The sequence below is a fragment of the Rhinolophus ferrumequinum genome, chromosome 2 (genome assembly GCF_004115265.2).
Source record: "Rhinolophus ferrumequinum isolate MPI-CBG mRhiFer1 chromosome 2, mRhiFer1_v1.p, whole genome shotgun sequence".
Lineage (NCBI taxonomy): Eukaryota > Metazoa > Chordata > Mammalia > Chiroptera > Rhinolophidae > Rhinolophus > Rhinolophus ferrumequinum.
The window spans coordinates 40696064-40722203 of NC_046285.1; the positions used below are offsets into that span (position 1 = coordinate 40696064).

The 26140-nt window shown below is 41.0% G+C and overlaps 1 protein-coding gene across 1 annotated transcript in view; it reads right to left on the bottom strand.

Annotated features, from left to right (window-relative positions):
• Positions 1-2655: 2655 nt before the first annotated feature.
• ZBTB20 (zinc finger and BTB domain containing 20) overlaps positions 2656-26140 on the bottom strand; it is a 755626-nt gene continuing 732141 nt past the window's right edge. Inside the window, 13 exon segments of the mRNA XM_033135553.1 lie at positions 2656-4427; positions 4429-4577; positions 4579-4604; positions 15523-15618; positions 15621-15747; positions 15749-16093; positions 16095-16136; positions 16138-16302; positions 16304-16367; positions 16369-16480; positions 16483-16519; positions 16522-16544; positions 16547-17137. Coding sequence (XP_032991444.1) covers positions 4184-4427; positions 4429-4577; positions 4579-4604; positions 15523-15618; positions 15621-15747; positions 15749-16093; positions 16095-16136; positions 16138-16302; positions 16304-16367; positions 16369-16480; positions 16483-16519; positions 16522-16544; positions 16547-17137 — 2021 coding nt within the window. The 3' untranslated portion in view covers positions 2656-4183.

Below are 26140 nucleotides of genomic sequence, written 5' to 3' on the forward strand. Positions count from 1 at the left end.
GGAGGAAAAAGTCTATAAAACTCTTATTCAGAACTAAAGTTTACAATTCAATTAAAATACATAGTAAAAAACATTTTGATACAATTTTCTTTCTTTCCTTTTTTAAAAAAATTTTGCCTGGCTTGTTTCTCAATCTTTCCTCATTTAGAGATTTATATCAGATCCATTCCTTCTTTTTTAGGGCTATGTTTTACACCTTTGGGGTGCTTTTCTGGGTACAAACAATGGCATTTAATAGGGGGAAAATAGTACACTATGCTGAGATACTACCAAGTTTTTAGTGCTAGAAACTTTATTTTTCACAAATTATATCTAAATGTCTTGAGAGACATATTCCTCTTTGACATTTTTTTCCTTGTTCAGCTAACCCAGTTTTAAAATCACAAATTGCTAAAAAAAAATGTTCCTTTCCGTATCAGTTCTTGTTCTCATCCCATACTCGTCCTGAGAGGTGTTAAATCTGGAACACTTACTTTCATTTTATCTATTTATTTTCCCCGGGCTACCGAAAAAACTTGCTTAGCACTCATAGCCTCCTGGCATGAAGTTCTAAATGCAAGAAGATTGTTGGATTTGAAACCAAAAAATAAAAGGACTCATGCTCATCTTCTACTCTTAAGCAAAATATGACTCCCCATTTCCTAAGATGTTTGTGATTATTTACAAAAATAAAGAGAGACAATCTAAAAGCATCTATATCCTTTTGAAATAGATATGACGGTGTATTTTCTAAAATGTTGGTCAGTTTGGAAGGCCGCCCTTTCAGAGGCCAGAACATACAGTAACGGCCCCACAGCAAATTGATTGCTCCTCCAGATTAGATCTTCCACTCCAATCTAGCTTCTTCCTCTCTCCAGAGAACAAATCTGTCAACTACTTTCGGCTATGAGATGTTTGGGAGGTACAGACATACATGTAGACATGTAGAAAAAGTCTAGAGCTATGCAAACCTGCATGGTTCATGTTATACTGATAACAGCACCTCACCAAAAATTCTTTAGGGATCCTCTGATGTTTTTTAAAAAAAGACATACTTCTTTTGAAGGGAAAGGATGAATATTAGGCTTTCAAGCCCCATGGAATTTTTTCTATTATATGTTCTAAAAGGTGGATTTTAACCCAATTGCTTAGCTTTTTACATGGCAAATCAGTATTAAGGCAAATGGATCTCCCTCATATTTGAGAAGAAGATAGCTAAATGTGGCCTATAACGGCATCCAAAAATCAACTTTTCTGGAGGTGCTATGAATTCTGTCTACTTTGCTAGGTTTAAATAAGAACGCTATTTTAAATCAGCTACTGTCGAGCAATTAAAAATATTTTAAAGTGGCTTTTGGCCTTCTTTCTTTGTAACATATGCTGAGCGATATCAGGTCATTTTCCTCTCAATTAAAATTTTTTTTTCTTAATGTCAATTTTTTCATTTTTATTTCATGGGTTCAATGACTTGTTTTCATAATATCAAAACAATTCCATGACATGGTTAATTAACTAATGCTCCCTCTGTTGGTAGTAAGTGGAAATATTAGTCTTACAACATTGCTATTTTATAAAGCAAAATTAGCAAGAGAATTAGCTGTTTTCTACTAACTTTTAAAACAGATCAATTTTGGACACACAGTTCTTGGCAGGAGTCCTCTAGAAATCACCATGGGCAATATTCAACAGTCAATTTACCATCCAAGTCTACAATAAACCTTCTAGCAAAATATTTACTGAATTAAGGACCACAGGACCAAATCAAACTCACATATACTCCAGTTGCACTAACCCTACTAAACATCACCAAGAGCTTGTGGAAAAGATCCAAGTTAACTAAAAGTCTAAAATAGATGGGTAAAACCAATTTAGTCATTATAGAGTTGTTTCCCTTGGAAAGACTTCTCTTTTGTTACATAGTTTTTGTAAATAAGTTGCTGAAAGGAAAATTAATGCAAAGTAATTTTGAAACTAAAACACTCTCTTTCCTTTTTTAAAAAAATTGTAGTTTGGTGTTTCTGCTTTGTCTAAAGTTTTGCTTTGCCCCTTAAATGTGTTAAATATGCCCAGCAATGTTGTCATCTTTGATGTTTTTATTAGGTTTAAGAATTCCTATATTTGACTTAGAATCCCTTCAGAACACTGTCTATAAATGGAAAAAAATCTCTGTTTAATACCTTAATCAGGACCGAGGAGAGAAATCCCAACTAGGAGGAGAGAGTGGCACCTAGGATGTTATGATGCAATGGATTGGTGGTCTTTGAATGATGGATGTTGGCATCTGGGAAATTTTTGTTACTTTCTTTAAAACTTTTCCAAACAGCAAGGGTTAATAAATCATCTAAAGACCGATCATCTCATTTCACCCTCTCAGCCATGGTGGAAATAGTCAGAAGGTAATATTTGAAAGGAAGAGAGTAATTTTGGCATCAAGGCGTCCTGCTCTGTAACAGGCTTCTGATAACGCTGCTCTGTGGCCGAGAAGGTGAGGAGCTCATGGCAGAGTTCTGTGAACTCCTCCTCCAGGCCTGACCACAAAAGGAAAGAATTCATTGTCAAGACCTCTAAACTACTAGTGTTTCATCAAAGAAAAAAGGAAGTCAATAGAAATTCTAGAATTCTAGATCTCAATGAACTTCTAGAGAAAGAACAAGACAATCTGTTTCTGAAAGATAAAGTCCCTCCCATGAAAAAGAACAGAATTCTAAATGGATCGGTTGGAAAAAAAAAAAAAAAAATCAGTGGAGTAACCTAAGCTTGCTAAAAGTCAAAGAACTACATATCAAAATACAAAGCAGCAGTTCCAAATTACAGCAGGGATGGCTGGCCACAGAGGCCCTCATAACCCAGGCAATACTTTAAATAATAAAAATTAAGAAAAATTAAAAAAATATGAAGAAAATATCCTTCCTCTCTTTCAAATATAACTTAATTGCCTTTTATTCTTTCTATCTGGAAGCAGTATCGCTAACCTTAACAGTCTTGACTACCAAAAATATATATATGTGTGTGAAATAAAATAAAAGAGAAGGGATTGGTGGCAGTGTATGCAAAACCAAAATGGAAAAAAATTACTTTTAACAATCTCACTTTTTTTTTGTTTTTTTTTTTTACACAAATACTGTTGTAAATATATTAAAAAAATCAGCATTCTATCTGGTAAACGTCACTTTTGCCCCTCTATAAAAATTTTGAATTAAAAAAGCCTCAAGAACTTTTGATTATCCCCCACCCTCCATTTCTCTTTCTCTCTTCCACAAGAATATATCCTGACACTTTTTTTTTTTCGTTTTTTGTTTTTTGCAAAGATGTTGGAAATAATCCTTCTCTTGTACCTAGAAACGTTAGGTGCAACCTCTGATATCTTTGTTTTATCTGCATTCCTGCCTTTCATGAAAGTCCCTCTTGATTGTGCTGAGGCTGTGGCTCAGCGAAGACACTGAATAATACGATAGCCACTGTTTGCGTGATGCTTGTCCAAGTCTTCCTGGCTTCTGCTGCAAGGGGGGGACATGGAGGAGGTGGGCCAGGGTGTGTGGACCCAAGCAGAATCAGGGGGAGAAGCCTGCCATTTGCCTTTCCCACACCACCAAACCCACTGCCCCTTCCACCCCACAGCCCTTTTATGAAATCAGACAACATGGTAGGTGGAAAACAGCAGGGCCTTTCCTCTGGCTTTTCAACCAGAAGTGATATTCCCACAGTTTTAACTGGTTACTGTGAAGTCCAAGCGGCCAGAATTGTGAAATGTCCACTGAAACACTGCAAGCGGTGTACTTAAAGACAGTAGGGCCTTTTAGATTTTGTTATATATTTTTTGTAGTGCTCTTCACAAGTGAAAAAAAAAATTTTTTTTTTTTTTTTTTTACTTTTTTTTTAAAGATTTTTTTTTTGTAAAGAAGGGTGTATTTAGAGGGCCAGTAGCTAGAGATCCAACCAGTGGACCTCTTGAAGCACTACCAGGCCTTAAGGCCACCATCCGAGGGAGGCTGGGAAACGATTATTCACCCGAGCCTCCGGAAATGTAATGTACCAGCAGGCAAAAAACAGTTCTCATGTAGTACAAAATGAAACGAACCAAAAACAAAAACAGAAAGTAAAAATGAAACCAAAACATTTCTTACATTCTAGTGCCATAGCTTTTTTTTTTGTTTGTTTCTTTTTTTGTTGTTGTTTTGTTCATAAGAAAGAGAGAAGATACTACTTATCCGTCAGACACATGCATCCTCATGTGGTCGTTGAACTGCTCGATTTGGTCAAACTTTGCTGGGCAGACGGAGCAGACGTAAGTGGTCCCCTCCGTGCAGGCCACCACCCCTGGGGGGCCGGCGCGGGCTCCGGGGGTGGTGCCCGCGGGAGGGGTCCCGTTGCTGGCACTGTGCAGGGCCACGTGCCGCTCCAGGAGGGTCTTGTGGGAGAACTTCTTTTTGCAGATGTAGCACTCGTAGACTTCTCCCCCCGGTGAGGCGCATGTGCACGTTCAGAGAGCTCTTCTGGGTGAAGCGCTTGTTGCAGATACTACACTGGTAGGCCCTCACTCCCGTGTGTGTCACCATGTGCTTGATAAGGTAATCCTTTAAAGAGAATGAGCGCCAGCAAGATGCTGCATTGGTGGGGCTTCTCACCTGTGGATGGGGGAAAAGACAGCAAGCAGGACGGAGCCAGACATAGGAGGGAGAGGTGAGACAGAAAAACAAGACAACACAAAACAAACAAACAAAAAAGAAATAAAAAAAAATAAAGTCTGCTTCATTAATGGATCACTCTTGATTGGAAGATCCAGTCCTTTCTAGCCTCTCATGCTCTGAGAAACCTTGCTCTAAGGTGATGCCAGGGCAGTCTAGAGTTTTCTGTTTTCCCTGTGTCAGAAAATGGCTCTCTTGAAAGCTACAAGATATTCCCCACTAAAAGGTCATCCTGTAGAGAAAGGGAGGGCTACTTTAAAGGGTCGTTTTCAGTGTCATCATTGGGGGATATAACTATGTGTCTTCCATGAATTCTGTCAAACAAATACAAGAAATAAGAGGACACATCTTGGAGACGTGGGGTTCTCTAGAGTCTTTGGGAACTGAAGGACAGTGGTCACATAAGTTGGCTCTTTGGGGACACTCTCCATGTCCAGTATTTCATCTAGTAAGTGCACTCATGCTTCGGTTTTAGGTCTGGAAAATATGGCTACCTTAGCAATAAGTGATTCTGAAGAGCTACACTTTTCAATTTTACCTATTTTATACAGAAATCTTCCTAAAATATAACTGAAGAGTGAATCGGCTATTCTGTCTTGACCTCACTGAGCTGCAGAGGGGCCTTGTCTGGTGTGGAGGTTGCGGAGGTGGTGGATAACGCAAGGGGCTCAGAGTCCAATCGTCCTGTTCAAACCCAGGCCCCAGCACCCGGCACGCCACTCTGACAAATCTCCAAATGCCTTTGAGGTATACAGTCCTACCTCCCTCACTGTGCTGGTGTTGACATAAAAACATATGCAATCACTTTGCAGACCACCAAGCGTAGTGTGGGAATACTCGCATGGTATCCTTATTACAACACTAGCCTCCCTCTCACCCTGCCCATTAAATGGTTCCATACGCTTTTTATGAACTCTTGGGTCAATTTAAAAATAGTTTTCTCCTTCTTTGCTCTCAGTCTGTTGGCCGAAGCTCTTCTTTCTCCGCAGTTTACTGCTTTGGTTTGCTGTTGACTTAGAAACCAAACAATCAAGCTTGTTAAAACAGTACGGTAAATATAAACATTGTCACTGAATGACCACGTGAGGTGTTCTTCTGTAAGTAACGTCCATAGGCCTGTGACATTTCTTTGGAATAAACAGAGACTTGTTTTTCGTTGGTGCTGTTTGTTCTCAGCTCTGCTCCTGACAGGTGAGATGAACTTCGATAAGGTGTTCCATCTCTCTCACCCCATTTCTGATTGCCCACCTCTGAGAAGCAAGTCCTCCTATGTACTCTTCCATAACCCAGCCGAAAGCCCAACGCCTTTCAAGGTCTCTAGGGTAATATTTCAACATCTGCACTATGCATCAAGGTAGGAACTCTATATCTTAAATCTGAATTAACTTCCAATTAAAATATGTGCCTTGACTGTGTTTCCATTTTTTCGTTATGAAACAAGAGGTGTGTCATTGTAATAATGGCATTGAAAACAATCACCACATATTGAGTGCTTAGTATATGCCAGGCTCAATGTGTGTGGTCTGTTTTACGAAACTTGATCTCATCAGAAAGCTTTTTCATTGTGTTTGTAAACATACAAGGATATGTTCTGAAGCACATGATGGTAAGAGATGGCTGTTTCATTCAGGAATTACTCCACAAATTTCTTAATTTCACTGGCCTTTGAACTCTTTTCCCTTTAATTATTCAAAACATTTTGGCCTGCCTCCTGCTCCTCTTAATTCTCTTTTGATTTCCTTTCCCTCATTTTCATGGATGGGGCAGTATGATCCATAGGGTTAGAAGAGAAACATTTCACTTTTAGACTAAAGTGAGGGAATTTCGAGAGGCCTCATTCCTAAAGGAAGAGCTCAGTGTATGCATGGTGTTTACATAGGTACATTTTTTTGAAATGAGAGATTCCCTTGGAGAAGCAGTCATGCATATTATTTTTAGTTGAAACATTTCTGTCAGCTGTAAACACGTTTGGAACTTAAGCTGGTCTTTGCCATCCCTGTGCTTTCAGTAAACTTTCTAGAAGCTACCATGGGCTGGCCAGCTATCTTTTAAAATATGTCACCTGTCACCTTTAATGGGAAGCGTGCCTTCTTAAGTTATCAGATGGTATTTTCATTGCTAGGAAGTTGAAACTTTGTCCTGTTAAAATGCTCTTGCTGTTTTGAAATTTTCACCTTCTTCCCCTGTGTTTTTCCTCTAGGCAAGGTCACTGATGAAGGCTTTTTACTTTCACACCCTTCTAATCTGACTCTTAATGGATTCTTCACAGTTGTCATCTTTCCCTCCATAGCCAGGTCTGTATGTTATTTGTATGCATGTCGTATTCGTGTGGCCCTTAATTATCGGTGTGACCCTGGGCTTGCTAAGTGTTCTCAATCTCTCTGGGTTTGTTTCCCCTTCTGTAAGTGAGGAGCTGGACCAAGCACTTGCCATGGTCCCTTGCAGGTGTAGTGGCCTTCTGCCCACATGGCCTACAAGCCCCAGGATTCCAGTCCAGGACTTGTCAGTGCGTGACCTGAGGAAAGCTGCTTAAGTCACTCAATGCTTCAGCAGTCCCACATTTTAAATAGGGCAAGTATCCTGTTTCCTTCCCTGCCACAGAAAAATGGTATGATAGTTAATGAGGCAAAAGGTTTGCAAAGCACTTGGGAGCTCCTTAAAGGAACTGCTCTCTATAATTATGAAGGTGCTGTGTTGGTGGAACATAGGCATTTCGGGAAATGTCTTACTAAGTGGGGTGTATTTTCGGAGTAGTCAGGTGTCTGTATGTTTAGATTTGAAACTGTATCACTCAGTAGAAATGTTCATATTTTTTTTCCTTTCAGTTATTTTCCTGCATATTACTTATAGGGAGCGATCCCCCAAGGCTTTTGGTATTATACATGGAATGGACACGGTCGGCTGAGTATTCCTCTTAACGTGGAGAAATGAAGAGTTAAGATGAATGGTAGTGGATGGTTTTACAGGTCTCAGCCTATGGCCAGAAATGGCAAGTCCGATTTGTTAGACTTAAAGTACAAAACACAAAATACAAAACAGACACTAAAATTATAACGTGAGCGGGGGAAGCTCACATAAGCCCTTTCACTTTAAAATGATTCATTTGGGGGCTATAAGATGCAGGAGTCAGATATGAATTCCATTTCCTTGGTTGAATGACTTGGGTATGTTACTTAACCTCTCTAAGCCTCAGTTTCCTTATCTGTATCTTGAGAATAATACAGTAAGTACCTGTCTTGTGAAGGTATTTTGAAAATTAAAGAAATAAAGCACTTAGTATAGAGTATGGGTTCATTTAAAAAAAAAATTCAACCGTTCCCTTCGGTACAAAGGAAATGATGATAAATGAAACCAACTGAGAAATGACTTGCATGCCATGGGGAAGCCAACTCAAGATTAAAAAAAATTATTTCAGATAATCAATAAAGCAGCGATTATATTGCAGCTATGTAATTCAGAGTTAAGGGTACAGTCTGCTCTCAGTTATATATACTAATGGAAAGAAATGGTACCATGAATAAAATGTCAGCAAATAGCATAGACAGAGGATTTCTTAGCAAGCAACAACTGAGCTCGGGAGATGGAGAAACCAGACAACAAGTGGAGAAATCAAGGGAGAGGCAGTGTCCTTTACGATTCCAAGGGTGGAGGGTAGTGAATGCATATACTTTTCTCCATTTTTTTTTATGCACGCTCTCTAAAGAGTCACTTTTTTAACTCCTTCTCGTGGACCAGCACTGACACTCTACCATGACTGACCAGTGGGAAAAAGAGAGAGAGAGAGAGAAGAGAGAGAGAGAGAGAGAGAGAGAGAAGGAAGAAGATACTGTTAGGTTAATAGATGCAGGTTAAAAGATATCCTAATGGCTAAGCCACCCCAATGCTGTATAAGGAGCTCAGCAAGAATCATTTATTCTGCTCATTCTTTCTCTAACCAGGCTTCGTCTGGGCTGCATAAACCAGGGCGTTTTTCTGAAGGCACTGTTTCCCACCTGTCTCTCTCATTCTCTTGCCTTCTCCCATCATACACTCGGGCATGACGACACCTCCTCAGGTAAGTACAGTTGAGGGTTAGAAACAAGCCTGGGTGGACGGTGAGAGAGCAGGCATGAGGAAGGAAGAGGGAGTATGGCCGGGGGAAGGTGGCGAGTGGCGAGGAAAGCAGAAGGGGTCCTTGAAATTGCAGGTCCTCGAATGGAGAAAATCAAGATTGGAACAGAAAATGGGAAAGGTTCGGTGACAAAAACGGAAGGGTGCGCAGATAGAATCACACAGAACTTTCACTGGTTGCAGTGTTGCTCTCCACAAGAGAAGTCTAGTTGGAGGAGGGCAGACCTGCATACCTGAGATAACGGCTGCTGTAACCGCCTGTCAACCTTTCTCTCCAGTTCTAGGGTGTGATCCTGGTGCCAGCTTGGACTTTGAGGCTGTCTACGGGGGGATTGCTTATTGGGGACACACTGCATTCACAAAATATCTGTGGCTTCAGTGACAACTAAAATATTTTGCTATTAAGCAGAATTTTGAAGACCTCAGGGAACTTCATCGATATTACTTGACTTTTCTTACAACTTTATGAGTGGGGTAGACATGAACATCCCCAGAAGATGGTATATCTCCATTAGAGAGGTATAATAACATCCTGAAGGTCACTAATGAGTCAGTAATAGCACAGAGGATGACCCCAGTCCAGACAAATTTCCTCCTCCTTCCCTGTTAACAATTTCCTCTGGATTATGCTGCAAAATATATGATGCTGCTGTAATACATAACATATATATTCCTAAATGGTTTGACAATTTTACAGCATTTACAGTTAAGTGCTTTCATATAAATTATGTTACTGGGTTCTCAGAGCAACCATGCAAAGTAAGTACTATTAAGATCTGTATCTTATGTGGCAAAAATCTGTGGCTCAGATTGATCATAGAATTTACCTAAGGGTCACCTGGTCAGAAAGTGATAAAATCAAGGCTTTCTTACTTCTTATCTTATAATCATTCATTACTCCACTGGCTTGATGTAATTAATAACCAAACCTCCATCTAAGAATTATTGTATTATTATCTTGATCTCACCATCATTGCTCTATTGATGGCACTGTAATGTTACTCTTATTGCTTTATCTATTTATCTCAAATTCATGGTTAAAATAGCTGAGCTTCTAAATAACAAACAAAATTACTATACGTGCAGAGGACACCAATGGGCTAAAAACCACTGAATGGTCTATTGATAAAATGATTCAGAAAAAGGCCCAAACCTCTACCATTTGTTGGCAAAGAAAACACAAGTGGGAACACAGATACAATATATTCTCTAGCAAATGAAAAAAGAAAAAGGAAGGAAAGAAAAAGAAATTCAAGTCTTGCTGAGAAAATAATGCATTTATGTATAAGTCCTTTGAATTGAATTCTCCTGGAAAGCATGCCCACATTTTTGACATTCATTCACTTACTCAACATATATTTTTAAGCAACTACATATGCTAACCTATATTCATCTATAGATTTTAAAGCTAAATGTCCTAAGATTGGGTCTTAAACGGAAAAGTCCAAACCGAATAGCCCTGCCAGATAAAATACATGACACCCAGTAAAATCTCAATTGCTGATAAAAAATGAGTAATTTTTTAGTATAAGTATGTCACAAATATTGCGTGAAACATACTTGGTCTAAACAAACCTATTGTTTATCTAAAATTCAAATTTAATTGGGCACCCTATAGTTTTGTTTACTAAGTTTGACAACCCTATTTCTGGTGGTAAATAAATGCCCAAATGCCATCTGGTCAGTCTTATTATATGTACGATTTTGTTATATAGAGCAAGGTAAGAACAAACAGAATGTGGTATCTGAAACACGTCACATCCTTGGAGAAAGTACGTAATATATAAATGTGCAAAACATTTTTTGTGTTACTTCTATATCATATAGTTAATAAACCACTCTTTGGAAACAGAGTACTTTTTCTTCTGGAAGAGATTAGACATCAGAGAAGGATTCAATTCATTCATTGATCACTACTTTTTGAATGTTCATCATATGTAAAGTATTATGTAATTATGGTGGTATATTGAAGATATATATATATATATACACACATACATATAATTACATATAAAACCGTTTCTGCTCTCACAGTTTACATTCTAATGGGAAGCTATAGAGACAGCCATATAATTACAATACAGGTCAGTCCTGTTAAGTGCCAAAAGGGCTACATTTGCCATGGTACCTGTATAGTTTGAGATACCTAGCTCCCCTTTCATATGCTTGCTTCCATAACATAATTTATCCACTGTGAAGTCAAGCTGTTATCCATAACTCTGGTTTACTTTTTTCATACACGTAGATTCCTGAGTGGGGTTTTAGAGAACAGTGTTATGTAAGAAAAACAACCTGATGCCATCTTCCTCCTAATCACCTAGGCCATCTAGGGAAGTCATTCCAACTTCATGTGAATCAGGGCTTATTAAAATCCAGACTGCTGGGTTCCATCCCCAGAGTTTGGGATTCAGGTCTGGGCTGCTGGCATGGGGGTCACACTTCCAGAACCACTACTCCAAGGCTATCTTTGAATTTTCCCTATTGCTTGTATTCCACATCCACTCTGGCACCAAGCATCCTTCATGTCCTCTGCTTTCCCTTCCATTCCCCTTCCCTTGACTATTGTATTTTCTCTTGGGAAGAGGCATAGAGGAGTCCTGCTTTTTCCTGACAGGGTGGTTTGTATTATCTTTGTTTTTTTCTCTGATTCTCATATTCAAATATGTCCTTAACTCTTGGTTTCCTCCCTCACAACTTTTATAAAAACTGTAGTAAAGTGAACTTGAGAATTTCCTAGAATAGACAAAGTCCTACTGTGGTCTGTTTGGCAGGACAAAGAGTGGTTAGGTGAGAACTTTTCTTTTACTTAAAAAAAAATCCTTTAAGGATGAGAAAAAAATGTTCACGTTAGGAAAGAAGTTCAAGGGAAACCCAAGGAGTATCACATTGCTTCAGCATTTGAATTCCATAGAGGAAGGAAACACGTGGAAAGCTTATTATTCAGAGATTGGATATAGAGCAAAGAAACTCAATGTCTCCTGGGAGGATGCGGCTAAAGTAACAATGATGATTAAAACCAAACCAAACCAAACAAACCAAAACATTAAGTAGTACTTTACCTTTTATGAAAAGCTCTCACACGCATCGTACCTTTATAGCTACTTAAAAGGTAGGCAAACTATTATTTCCATTTAAAACTCAAAGACACTGAGGGTTATGAAATTAAGTGACTCACTGAAGGCCACAATTAGAGGAACCAAACTCAACCCAAATAATCTAATTCCAGTACAATCGTCTTTCACTTATATCCCCACTCTTAAGTGTTTAGTGTTATAATCATTATGGAATATGCTTTATAACTAGGGCTTCTTTGGTTCTCTAAGGTAGAGCTTAGCTCCATAATCAATATGACGGACTACTTATTTGTCTTAAACACTTCCTTTAATGAATATGTGGGTCGTTAACATAAAGCTACACAGAATTTTACTTGGAATCCAATCTCAGAATTGATTTCCTGCAGTTGTTGAAAACAAGTACCATTTACATTAAACCTTGGAGCTACTGAAATGCAAAGCCAGTTACTATGCATAGTAGCTGTGATGCCAAGACTCCAAATATCTTTCCTTTTAGCTCTGTCAATCCTTAGTACTGGTAGGATTCCTTTTGGTTAGACTATAGATAAGAATACTGACTCCATCCCTACTCTTCCAAGTATCCCCAGTACTTTCTAGACTCTTTTTAGACCAACAAGGGGACTTTTTGCTCTGGATTTTTATCATTTCCGCTGGCTCCTGTAAAGTTGGGAGGCCCCACTTTCTCGATGTTTTCCCAATAAATCGGAGAGAACTTTGCTTTGACATGTGGGGCCAACCATGAATCCAGGTTCTGCATTACTTTGATATGATCAGGCTATCTCGCTTTTGAAAATCTAGACCAGTTGTTCCTAAACGTTGTTAGGTTATGGACTCCTTCAGTCAGACAAAAGTTTGACAGACAGATGGCCCTTCCAAAGTGACACTGCCAAATAATTCTAGGGTGAAAGGGAAGAGTGATGCTTCTTTTGAATGAGGTGCTAGAGTGATATATGTGCACTATTAATGGTTCTCAAATGTGACTGTGTTATACACACCAATACAAAACCTTCATAATTTACTGAGGAACCTCATAGTTTACTTTAATTTCGTAGTTTACTAGATATCTGAAGGCTACACTTTAACCATAACTTAGGTTTGTCAAATGACTTTACTTGTACCTCTTGCATTTATGATGCATAAATGTGCAAACCCATTGCTGGTTTTCTTACGGACAAATCTAGTTATTTGGGTTAACTACAGAAAACCTTCAGTGAATCCATTAGATAAATGTGTTTACATACCAAAAAGATAATTTTTAGTAGTACACTGAAAATTTTTATGTTGTAAACTAAGGCCTTATTTCAATATGTGATCTAGTAGAATGTGTGAATTTTGTATCTGCTAGGTCTACTGGAAGAGCTGCACAGATGGAGAGAGTAGAAATGTTTATGGATCCAGGACCAGCAAAGTCAACTTTGCCTAAGAAGACACTTCCACAATTGGTATTTTCCCCCCCTTAATTCTTAATTTGATGGCTTATAAGACAGCTATTTGGAGGAGGAAAGAATATAAACTATGTGAGAGCACTCTGTAAAACATAAATTGCCAAATAAATAAAAACATTAGTATTGGATTAATTTACCAAATAATGATGATACCCATGCCCCGAATGGAAAATTTCCTTGATTGATCTCAGATTACTGGTGCATTCACATTTACCCCCAAATAAACACAGTGACTCACCGCTACCCTGATTTTCTTCTAAGTTTAGTAATGTGTCACTATGTTTTTTTGGAGGTGTGAAAACTGTCATCTTTAAGAACAATTGATTTGCATAAAGGGGAGTACATGGATTTACATAATGTCCTGACATGAGCTAAACTGCAAAGAGGAAAAGTTCATCTTAAGTAATGTTCTAGTGTAGTTGTTCACTTCCACGTTGGGTATCTTGTCTCAATGTCTGTTCCTCTCCTTCCCTTCTAATCCCCAATTTAAATTTAATCTGCTTTACGACCTACTCCCCTGGCTATTTCTGCTAGCTGATCTGAGAAACAAGGTTGCTTTGATGAACTAATTTGTTTTCATGTATTGTAATTCAAGTGTGTAACTTTCCCCTGGCAACTTATTTGTCATTTAACAGGGAGATTCAAGAACCAGAGGTTTACCAGAAGAGTAACTCTCAAAATAGGAATTTCAAAAATGGTGATCATTATTGGGGTAGGCATTTTCAGGTACAAGAGAATCTATGTGAATCATATTGCATATATTGTCCCTTACATGGAAGAGCATCTGTGGAGCATCTATGTCTGTCCCATTACAGAGCTAGGAAAGAGCACCGGCTGTGAGGTCAGATCTTAGCTCTAGAATTATAGAATTCAGGGATGAAAGACCATCTCACCCCAATCACTACTTGTCTGATGATTGAATCCTTTCTACAGCATCCCTAGGAATGGTTCATCCATTCTCTCCTTGAATACCTAACACCTCTAATTATAGGAACTCACGCCCTTTGGAGGCTGTCCATCACATCTTAGAGCAACTCTGACTGTCAACACACATTTTCTTTTATTTTGTTGAAAGAATTTCCTTAGAGCTTCCAGTCATTGGTCCAGTTCTACCTTTTGGACCCAAACAAAATAAACATAATGTCTCTTTCCTCCCAACCATTTAAATAATACTAATAGTGTTATTAATATTAATAGTATTAATAGTGCTAATGATAACTACCGTTTATAGAGTGGTAAGAACTTGTTTTAAGAACTTCATATATATATATATATATATATATATATATATATATATATATATTAATTCATTTAATCCTCAAAACAGCACTATAAGAAAGATCTAGCACTAGTCTCCTCATTATATAGACAAGGAAACTGAAATATAGAAAGGTTAAGTAATTTTCCCAGGATGACAAAGTTTAGTAGTAGTTGCTTAGTCTAAATTCAAATCCAGGCAATCTGGCTCCAGAGCTCCAACTTAACTAGTACATTATGCTGTCCCTGCAGCTCAAACACTTGAGTATGGCTTACATGGTGCCCTGGGTCTTCTGTCCTGCAGTCTGAGCATCCCAGGGCCTTCAACCATGATTCATATGCCATGGCTTTGCATCCTGCATCATCCTATTCATACTCCTCTGGATGTGTGCCAGTTAGTCTACTGTCCTTGTAAAAGGTAGTACCTAGAACAGACTGTGGTCTCTAGATGTTGACATAGGGAATAAGCAATAGAAAACAGAGTGAGTCTGTCCCTCCTCCTCAATTTCAGGGACCACAAAGGCGGCTTACGCTTGCATCAGCTTTGTTGTGGCCTTTTCAAGCTGATGGTTCATACAGTATGTTCCACAGACTAAAACCCTCATCCCTGTCTGCCTAATGACTTTGGTCTGTAAATGAAGTGCTGGAGTATATGATCTCCAGGTCTCACCACCTAGGATGAAAGAACGTATTACAAAGTTCAATGTATTTAAGGGATGCTGTGCCTGCCAATTCTTTATAAGGCTTTTTCCCACTTGGCCCTTCTCCATAAAGGGTTTCTGTGATTTTGTCTTTTGGTGACAAGGTGCTATGTTCCTGTGAGAGGGGCACAGTTGGGGCTTACAGTGGGGTCTCCTTAAAATCTGAAAAATGACTCCAAACCTTCCCTTCCACCTGCTGTCCTGCCCCTCCCTTCCCACAGCTCCTCACACCTGTCCCTGCTGCTAGGCCTCCAGGGAGGCCGGCACTCACCTGTGTGTACAAACATGTGCTTGACGTAGTTCTGTTTGGGTGGATGTGTGATTGTGAAAGTCTTGTTGCAGAGAGTGCACTCATAAGGCTTTTTTCGCCCTGCCCACTGGCTGTGCTGTGGCCTGCAGATGGGGCCAGGGGCTGTGGCGCTGGCAGCTGTGCAGTAAAGGTCGACAGGCCGGGCTGGGACACTGTCACAAACTGGGTCTGCTGGCCTGCCAGGGGCTTGTGGCAGGCTGAAGAGGAAAGGCTTGGGGCCGCTGCCCGCGGGCTGGGTAGTGAAGAGGGCTGGCAGGTAGGTGTTGCCGGCTGTGCCAATGACCTGGGTGTTGCTGGTCAAGGTCAGAGGCATCCTCAAGTTGCTGGTGAGGGTTTCTGTCTGGCGTAAGTAGAGCTGGGTACTTGGCAACGGCTGCCCGATGGACGTGTTCACCGAAGGCTGCTGCAGGACGCTCTTATCCGAGCTGTTGCTGACAGTGATGACCGTGTTGTCCATATCCACCTCCGTGCTTCTTTCCGGGGAGGAGGCACCGGTCTCTAACTGGTGGGGCTGCGGGCCGCCCTCTGCAGGGACTTTCCGCGGCTTGCTCGGGTTGGGCGGGTTCAGCGGGGGCCATCCCGCACTGCCCCGGGCCCAAACTGCTGCTCCACGGAGTCAGGCTCGGTGCCTATGGAGGAGCTGACGCCGGAGTCGAAGCTTTCGCCTTGGGCTACTCTCGGTGCCCTCGCCTGATCGGTTGTCTCCGTACACTCTTCGGATTCGTTGCGCTCCAGGATCTGCCACCCTTTGCTGCCCATAGTAGTCGTAATCGTCCTCCATCTCCTGTTGATGTGGATGTTGCCCACAGGGTCTGGATGCGCACAGGCCGGGGCTGCTTGCGGCAGGGCGTGGTCTCGGGGGTGGTGGACAGGTACCGCTCCATCTGCTGCGAGCGCTCGTGGATGCGCGTGATCCAGCTGGGTCTTCCATGTGGTGGTCGCGTGGCATGGCCGATGCGCAGTCTCGTGGTGGCTGACCACCGCCCGCTGTAGAAGGAGCGCTCGCCGCTGCCGTTCTGCATGGAGCACGCGTAAGAGCGCCGAGTAGATCCTGTCCACGCTTGGCTGCGGTGGCTCTGCAGGTAGCCCGACTCCGTGTCGCTGCTCTGGCCCGAGGTGCCTCACTCCGGAGTGCCCCGCGGCGTGTCCTGGCCCGAGTCCTGGATCCCCGGGAACACGTCGCCCACATTCTGTGACACGATGCGTGTGCACTCATCGATGACGGTTTTGATCTGCAGGATGCTGGCGGCTGTGAGGATCTGCAGGGCCTCCGACTGCGAGACGCGCAGCACGCCGCTGTACATGAAGTCAATGAGCTTTTGCACCGACTGCACTGACACCACGGACGGGATTTCGATGTCGCTGTAGCCCAGCAGCAGCTTGTCCTGGAAGAAGGGGCTGCCGGCGGCCAGCACACAGCGGTGCGCGCGCAGCATGCTCCCGTGGATGCGCACCGTCACGTCACAGAAGTGGCCACGGTTGCGCTGCTCGTTAAGGGTCTCGAGCACGGAATTGCTGAAGTTGTGAAGGTTGATGCTATGAATGCGCTCGGTCATCCCCTTGCAACTGATGTCACCTGCACGCCAAGACAAACACAAAACAGGGCGCGGGTCAGAGCTGGCTGACTGCGTTCCCAACACCTCGGTGGTGGCTGGCTCATGCTCATGGCTCCTGCAAGTGCCTGGTAGACACAAGCGGGCTCTTTGGAGAGAGGGCCAGGCTCTGCACAGGGGTCAAGGTGCCCATACGAGTCCTACGGGAACGAGGCCTTGAACTTTGGCCCAACAGAGCCCCAGCTATTTTGGGGTATTGAGTCTATGCTAATTCTTAGAGCTTCAGCAGGGTTGTCAGTGGATGTAGAGCAGCCCAGTAAACAGAAAGGTCATTTGCCTGCCATTCCTACAACTTCAGCAAATAAGAACTGAAAGGCAAATGGAAGACGTGTTTTCATGGAACTCTCTACCGCCATTTGAGACAAGCCCAAGCCCAGATCTTTTGGAAAGCTTACATTTGCCCCAACTTATCAAAATTCCTTATTTTATTTATAGACTGCAACAATATTCGTAATAAAACATAAATTCCCTTCCTGTTAATTTCTATGGCATATTCCCCAAATCTACACCATGTATGCAAAAATTCTTGGACAATTCAAGCCAGACCAGGATGTTCACCAAACAGCGACCACCTGGTCCCAGTTGAGAGACAGGTTATAGAATACAACGTGCTCACTAAAGGGGCACTCGCCTGATGCTTTCTGTATCTACAGAAAAATTCTATGGGTGACATGATTCTTGTCCTCTCTGACAATCTGAGGATGTTCTAGGGTGCTTGTATGTGACATGGTGGCTTTCTGAATTTTCTGAGGCTTACTGAAGAAGGAATCTTCATTGAGAGATCAGAGATGGTAGCATTGACCTTGGAGACTGGAGCACACTTGATCATATTTGCCATTCAAACTGGGCACTTTGAGAGTTAAAAGGCAGCTCTGTGAAGAATTAGGTCAGGATAGCAGGAGTAAACCAGGAGTGGGATGTGTGAGCCCCCTAGGTAACTGGGTGCTCTAGGTACTTGCTACAGGGAAGTATCAAACGGCTCCCCGTTGGAAGGAATAGTCAGCTATGTGGAGGCTGTGGAAAGTCTGACTCATTGCCATCCTTATGCCCCAGACTGTGAAGACAAGGGATAATGTTAGTGACATTTGGGTCACAGATTGAGAAAGAAAACAGTTGGCTATAACAATAAGTCTTAGGGATTTCCTCTTTTTCTACCTCACCTCTCAAGTGACTCTGAAGAATCCCTCTCTCCAATCCACACCTTAGTCAGATTCACCATTCTTGCCTTCACAATGGAATAATCAGCTTGCGAGAGGCCAAGGAAGTGGCCTTTCAAAACCAGGTGTTCCAGGCATTGACCCGTCTTGTTAGGAGTAACCCCAGAGGCCATGGCCTGCAGAGAGGAAGAGTGCTCACCTCCTCAGGTTCTTTCTCCTCGGTCTTAGGAGAGCAGACCTGCTCAGGTAAGTCTGAGCTCACCTAGAATTCTACCTTGCCCTACTCAATCTGCTCATGCTGTCGGAGCTCAGTCGGTGTGACTACGTTCTTTTATATACCATTCATTTTCTTTGTTCCCATCTTTGCATTAAGTCAGCCTCACATTTATCCATTTAACTTAAGAAATTCCTGCAGTCTCTTTGTTCACTTTCAGCGGTATGATTTGCACAATGTTTTACATAAGAGAATTCCTTCTTGTTCCGACTTCCACTGGGTCTTTTCCATTCCTAAAAATAGTTCATTAGGCTATGGTTTCTATTTCTTTTTTATTTTTACTAGTGTAAAACAAATTGTTTTTGCCAGATTAAAGAATGATTGTGAATTCCCTGTAATTGTACTAAATATGGCCCCAGAGGAAGGCTGCAATAACCCAGGAAGGAATATTCAGACAATAAGCCAGCAGACCAAATTCCAAGTTCTTGCTGAGTCCCCTATGTGCATTGGTACCATGATAATAGTAACAAGGGCAAACTTCGTTCTGAGAGCTTATCATGCGTCAAGTCCTAACTACTGTTACAGCTGGTTTAACTACTTTGTGTCTATTATTTCATTTAATCCTAACAACAACCCTATGACATAGTATTATTACCTCCATTTGTCAGGTGAAAAACTGAAGCCAGAGAAATTAAGAAGTTTGCTCAAAGCCACAAAAGCAGTTGCTGGTAGAGTTGGCATTTGAATCCAGGCAGTCTGGTTCTAGAGGTCATACTCTTGTCAGCTTCAGTATATTGCATACTTTGCCCCTGAATTAAGTCAGGCCCTTAGGTGTGCAGGGTCTGCAGTAAAGCTGTGTGAAAAGGTTGCCTAGCAGGCCCTCCAGCTACTTCTATACCTAGCCATGAATTCGCATGGTGTTCACATTTCTGGGTCTTGGGACTTAAGCATAGCCTCAGTCATCTAATAAGGAACATATTTTTCAAAGTTTGTAAGTGGAATGATGCAAGAGATAACACAACTTGCCCTGCCATTAAAATGTAGACTTTTCTATATACAATTTTATCATCACCAAGGTCCTCTTTCATTTAAGTAAAACAGTAACCATTAAAACTGGTTGAATCTCTGATAAAATCACCATCTCTAAGTAGGATGGATTTATTAAAAGTATTTCTTTTCCCCAAACAGGTGAAAACACTTTTCAAACACACACTTGCTCATAGCACCAGTTGCAATTATATCACTCGAGATGTCATATGTGATGAAGAGTTGTCATCTTTCTGCTAATTCTGGGAAGAAACTCTATCACAATTATTATAATAATTAATATCCATGTAGTGTTGTACAGTGCACAAAACTCTTTCACATAACAACAATCCTATATGCTTCCAGGACAGGTGCTATTATTACTATTCCAGGTGAGAGGAGGTTGAGGCTTTCCAAGTATCTAAATGACTTGCTTAAAGTTCTACACAGCTAGGAAGTTGCAGGGTTGAGATTAGAACCCATGCCCCTCGATGCTCTTTAAATGGCTCTTTTCGGTCAACACTGGGATTGCTGAGGAATGAAACTTGGATTGCCCGAAGATGTAGTGCCATCCTGACTCTAGAGACATAGAAGAAATGATACACACTGCAAGTGAAGAAGGAGGTTGCTTAGAGATGGAAGTGGTCAAGAGCAAAAGCTGTTATCATCACACACACGCACACGCGCACACATGCACACACACAATCTCATGAGGATCATTCAAACTGCTGTTTGACCAAACTGGTTGAGTCTATCTAAACTGTCAGGTAAACCTATAGCGGTCACCATGCAAAGACATTTCTTTGAAATACTCTGAGTTATGATTATTGCAGTCATGGTGTCACCATCTTCATTCAAAGCCACAGAGACAGACTCAAACCTGCGCACATATACAACCTGACTGACAAGCCCAGCTGGCTTTTTATAGACACTTTCTAAACGTCTCCCCGAGTACACTGGTCCTGCATTGCAGTGAGCAGCCATGAAAGGCTCAACAGGTTTTTGCTGATATGGGTACAGACGCGATGAGGGGACCCTGCCTCCCCATTCAAGCACGCCTCATTCCTTCAGCACACAATGCTGAAGCGATTCCTTTCCCAGGCTTTCTTTGATTTTTTACACTAATACAGTGGGAAAATGTTTCTGCCACAGCAGAGCAATGTGTAGGCTTTTGTGAAACCTGTCCTTTTCATCCAATGGTCATTAATGTATAGATTCCAATGGAATAAGTCTGAAATACTCTACTGTAGATTTGTCCTCCATTGAAAACAAATCTTGATTAGATGGTTATTCAGGGACTGTATAGGAAGGAATGGTGTGAAAATGCTAACTCCATTCTTTCCTAGATTGGCACTGAATAGGCATTTAGGCTATTCAGAAAAAAAAAGAAAAAAAAACGCCTCTCACTCTACAAAAACCGTACAACTTTACAAAGATTATGTGTACTTGGGAATGCCACCCCACCTGAAAAACCTCCATAGTGGTATGGACATAGAATTGATGGCAAAGTGATAAAAATAGTTCTCTGTGTGTTTTAAAATAATAACCTACGTCTTTTCCACTAGAGTAAAAATACAGAATCAGCCTGTGATGGTATTCTCTAGAAACATGCAAGGAATTGTACCACTGAACGTGATCACGGATTCTAAGTGACTGTGGCCTCTGAGTGAGCACAGTATGGCCAGCGCTAAAGCAGGAGTGAGTGCCGCAGGGAAAACCTGCTTGTGCTGACATAGGTGAGAGAGGGCCCGGCTTTCTGTTTTGTAGGAACCCAGCTCCTGTCTGTCCACTTAAGCTGCAGGTGTCCAGGAATAGGACTTAGCATGAGAATAAAAAGCTGTCTGAGCACAAGAGAAAATGAACAAGAAAGGAAACAGCAGGCAATACAGTCTCTTTTAATTAGGTGTGAAATCCATTCCTTCCTCAGTCCAGATAAATAAAATGAGAGTAGTGGAAGCGTGAGGTACTGGAGTGGGAGATGGGAATTTGAAGTCTCTGTAACTTGGGAGGAAACACCAGCTCTCAAATTAAAACCGATATAAATTTCGGTCAAGTCAACAGGTCTAAGTCCAGTGGCAAGGCTGAAAAGCCCTGGAGCTTTCAATCTGGGCCACCAGGCTCACGTGAGGTAAGTGGGTCAGCACATGAACTAGGGCTAGGGTAGCCAGGCCCTCTACAACCCAGACTCTTACATCACACTCTTTTCCACATTGTACCGTATGTCTTCAGGATGCTGAGGCTGCTCTTTCATCTCTTAGCTGAGTAGTGATGATCTTAAGCTATCACATGTTGGGGCTCCTTACCAAGTTGGTCACACTAGGGAAGAGCCATCCTTCTCTGGAAAAAGCAGGGATGTGTGTGGTAACTCAGGTCCCTCACTCCCTAAATCTACATCTGTTGCCCTGCCAGCGGCAAGGCTTCCGTGTCCACTTCACCTAAATGCTGAGGGGGGCTGGCTGAGCCTCTGCACGATAGGAAGACAGAGGTGGTTTGCTCACAGGTTCCGCCATCTAAAGCAGATGGCCCTCTCTTTCTGCCTCACTGGCATCTCACAGTCTTTGGAGGATCGCTGGAGATCCTGGGGGAACCACTTATGTAGGTGGAAGGTGGCAGGCAGAAGGCAGAAGGAGACCTCTTCCTCCCGCCCTGGCTTCATACACCTAGCGTAATCCAGCTGTCATTGCCCTTGTAGGTGAACCATCAGGGGGTCAACAGTCTATGGGAAGGAGAGCTGCCCTGTTTTACTTACCCATCCCTGAGGTGATGTTTGGGGCCAGCGTGCCAGTGACAGTTCTCTACCTTCCAGATTACCTAGACCTACGGTACTGAAAACCATTAGAGATTTCATCTTTTTTTGTTAAATATCAGTAACAGAATTCTTCTCACAAAACATAAATAAATTGTTCAACTTTCAAACATACTCTCAGAAATACACCACCTCTGAAAGCTGAGGACAGCCTGTACGTACTTTCATAGGCACGGCGTCTTATTTTAGCTGGACAGAGAGTTTAACATGATCAACTTGTTTGATGTGTTTACAACACTATTCTATTTATGATCTCAATACTGTAATTGAGTATGCCTTTCATATTACTTAAATTTTCACTCATACATGTAAGATTCTGGAGCATGTTTTAAGTATTTATAGGTCTTTTAAGACGTATATGTGGTTCTAGGGGTTATCTACATTTTTTTTTTTTTCCCATGAATGGACATGTTTGTACTTTCACAGGGATAAGGTCTGTAGCTTTATTAGAATCTCAAAGAGGTCTGTGTTTCCTCCAAGTTAAGATCCGCGGATTGAGATTCAAGTATCTCTCTTTAAGCTGCTCTTAACAACTTTCAATAATCAAAGCCTCTGAACTAATGCAACCTTCATGACTACATCTCCACATCAGGCCTGTCGAGCTGATGTTTCCCATTTAAGTTGGACTGATGTGATTGTATATGACAAACGCAACAGTCTCACCCAAAGTGACAGAAGTTACTTTTCAGAAGAGAATGATTTAGAAATAAAATAGGATTGAAAGGGAAGAAAAAAGAGATATGTAGATAGTAAAATACCAATGTTAGACGAAATCTGGAGAACTATAACAGAGCTATATACAGAAGGTGCCAAAAAATGTATACACATTTTAAGAAAGGAAAAAACTATTAAAATTGTAATACTCACTATATAATACCGATAACAAAAAATGAATACAAGTCATGTGTATACATTATTTTTGGCACCCCTAGTAGTTTTACAATCATTGAAGCCAAGTGTTATTTAGCAAAATTTGCTCCGAATCAGGTTTTTATCAGAGTGGATGACCTTTGACAGTTAACACAAATCCATAGAAGAACTAGGAAACAACCTTTAACTTGTTTTGTTAAAAATTAGATATTGTGGTATAAGTTGAATTGAAAAAAAAAAAAACCTAATTCACAATTCTAATCCAGCTAACAAGATAGAGTGCACCTGAAAGTTCTAAAGTACTTCAAATAGGGCAAGGCAGCATGTTTTTCTTTCTTTATTGCTCTCTCCTTTCCTTACCCTTCCTTCCTTCCTCCCCTTCCTTCCGTTTCTCCCTTCCTCCCTCCCCTCCCTTCCTTCTTTCCTCTCGTCCTTTCTTCCTTATTCCTTCCCTTCCTCCTCCCTCCCTCCCTCTCTCCGTTTCCCTCCTTCCTCTCTCCTTCCCTCCCTCCCTCCCTTCCTTCCCCTCTTTCCTTCTGTTACACTGTTAAGTTTTACTAAGCTTCACGAATAGGGCCAACAGAGGGGAAAACTGTGAACTAGGAAAACATTTGCCCCATGATCTTTAGGCCCATCCCCAAATTAGGACTGTTCCTCCATTCTGATCCTCCTTCCCTCTTTTCCCACTACCAAAAAGTAAGAGCTTTACACTTTGTCTGAAGGATGGCAATAGATTGAAATTCCTAATGGATTTTCAGGTCCAAAGTAAGAAGTAATTCCAGGGAAGCCTTTTCACCTGACTGTGGAGGTTCCCACAGTGTCCCGCAGTTAGCACAGATCTTCGGTTTACTTCATTGCAAATGAAGTCTGTTGTTATGTCCAAGAAGGGACTAAGAAATGCCTCATCATATGTCTAACCTTACAAATACAACTGATTGATGGATGAAGTTGCTTTGAGGACATTTGAATTTTTACAACTTCACTAGTGAAACATTTACTAATAAAACATTTATACCCCAGTATAAATGGACCCATTAGGCCAGAGATGATCTGAACTCTATAACAGTGGAGGAAATTCATCCTTAAGAACCTGTGATATTTGAAATATACATTAATCAACCTTCTCTCAGACCTCAATGCCCAGGAACAGCTCGTTTGACTTTTACCATTTTGGACCCTGTGAGTATCCTAACTGGAGCTCAGAATTACAATTTAGGCCATATTTTAGTAAGTATACAGAACTTCATGATATGCGTTTCTATGTAAAATTTACCCCCAGCTTCATTCTAGTGTCAATTCCTTACTCCACTTCCACTCTGACTACACACACACACACACACACACACACACACACACATCAGGGATGCCAAAAAAATATATACAAGTGGACACTGGTCAACGTGCCCAAGCAGTAGTAGTCACTGTAATCACAAGTGTCTGGATGCTGATGGTAACCACTTTGAGCACCTCTTGTAATTGCAGAAGTCAAACGTGACTTGTATTCATCTTTTGTTGTTGGTATATATTGAGTAGTGCAATTTTAATACAGTTTTCCTTTCTTAAAATGTGTATACATTTTTTTGGCACCCTCTGTATATCTCCTACATATTTACTAATGCATTGAAAATTCTTTTAAGCTAACTTAAATTCCTTTCATTATGAGGTGAGGATATAGTCAAACAATCAGCAAGTAACTGACCATCAACTTTATGGAACCAATTCTAAACATACGTTAAACTTCATTTTGGGGTGGTTATTGAGCTATATGCTATATGAATTTCTACGAGTGTACTTTGAGCATCTGATTCCAGCAGAATAAAACCCTGGAAGTTCAAACACCTTCCTGACTCTTTTATATTACAGATTGTGAAAGCCAAGTTTTAACTCTGTCAACAAAGGCATTGGAACAGCTCTAATTCTAGACAACATTCTGAGAGGACAGTGATGCCCTCCCTTTGCGAAGCTGAAATGCAGTGGCCCTCTTCTGAGGAGGGAGGGACCTGCTGGGACTAACGAAGAGAAAAGTCATGAAATCTGAGGTTGATGCCTTTAATCTTTTTATATTGTAAACCTTTTGAGACACTTTTTAGAAGTTTGATGTTTCTTTCTAAAGCTCTTTCCTTACAAATTTAGTTGCTGCCCTATTGTAACCTTTTCCTTGTTCATTAAATTGGGGGAACAAAAACACAGAGATGCTGCATCTGTGGGTGGGATACAAAAGTGAACAAAAGGATCTACTTAAATTCACAGCTAAAGTATTCAGTTTGAACTTGGCTTTGGCTATGTCTTAAAGAAAAAAATCTATATATTCAAATGTGCAGTTTGTAAGTTCTGTCCTTTAATTTGCTTGAAAAGAAACTATAAATTTAAAAAGTGCTTGTATAAAAAACATTACCTTGTTACTTACTAATTGTCCTTCTTTTGATCCCCACATCATTATATACTTATTTTAAAGGAAAAATAAAATTTTAGGTCTAGGAAGTTCAAACATCAAGCACAAATCCCAGGAATGGCACTTTAAAAAAAAAATATATCATCAATTGGTGATGAACTATAGTTAGGTAAGAAATTAATTTTTTGACTTTGGGAAAACTTTAATTGAACTTCAATGAGTGAGAAAATAAAACCCCATAGTGTCATTTAAAAAAAGCTTTTGACTAAAATAATCACAGAGCGTCCCAATTCACTTTTGTCCTCTGTTGTGAAACTGTTCTGTTCTGAAACTGCTATTTGAAGCATTTCTTCAGAATTGTGCTCAAATGTTCCCTTTGCTTGTGTTTTCCTAGGAAAATAGGTTGCTTCCGATGCAACAACTGGTTTTGGAGCAAGGAAGCGTCATCAAAACATATGGTGAACGCTGCTGCCGAGTGCTACCTAACAGAAAGGCAGGGAT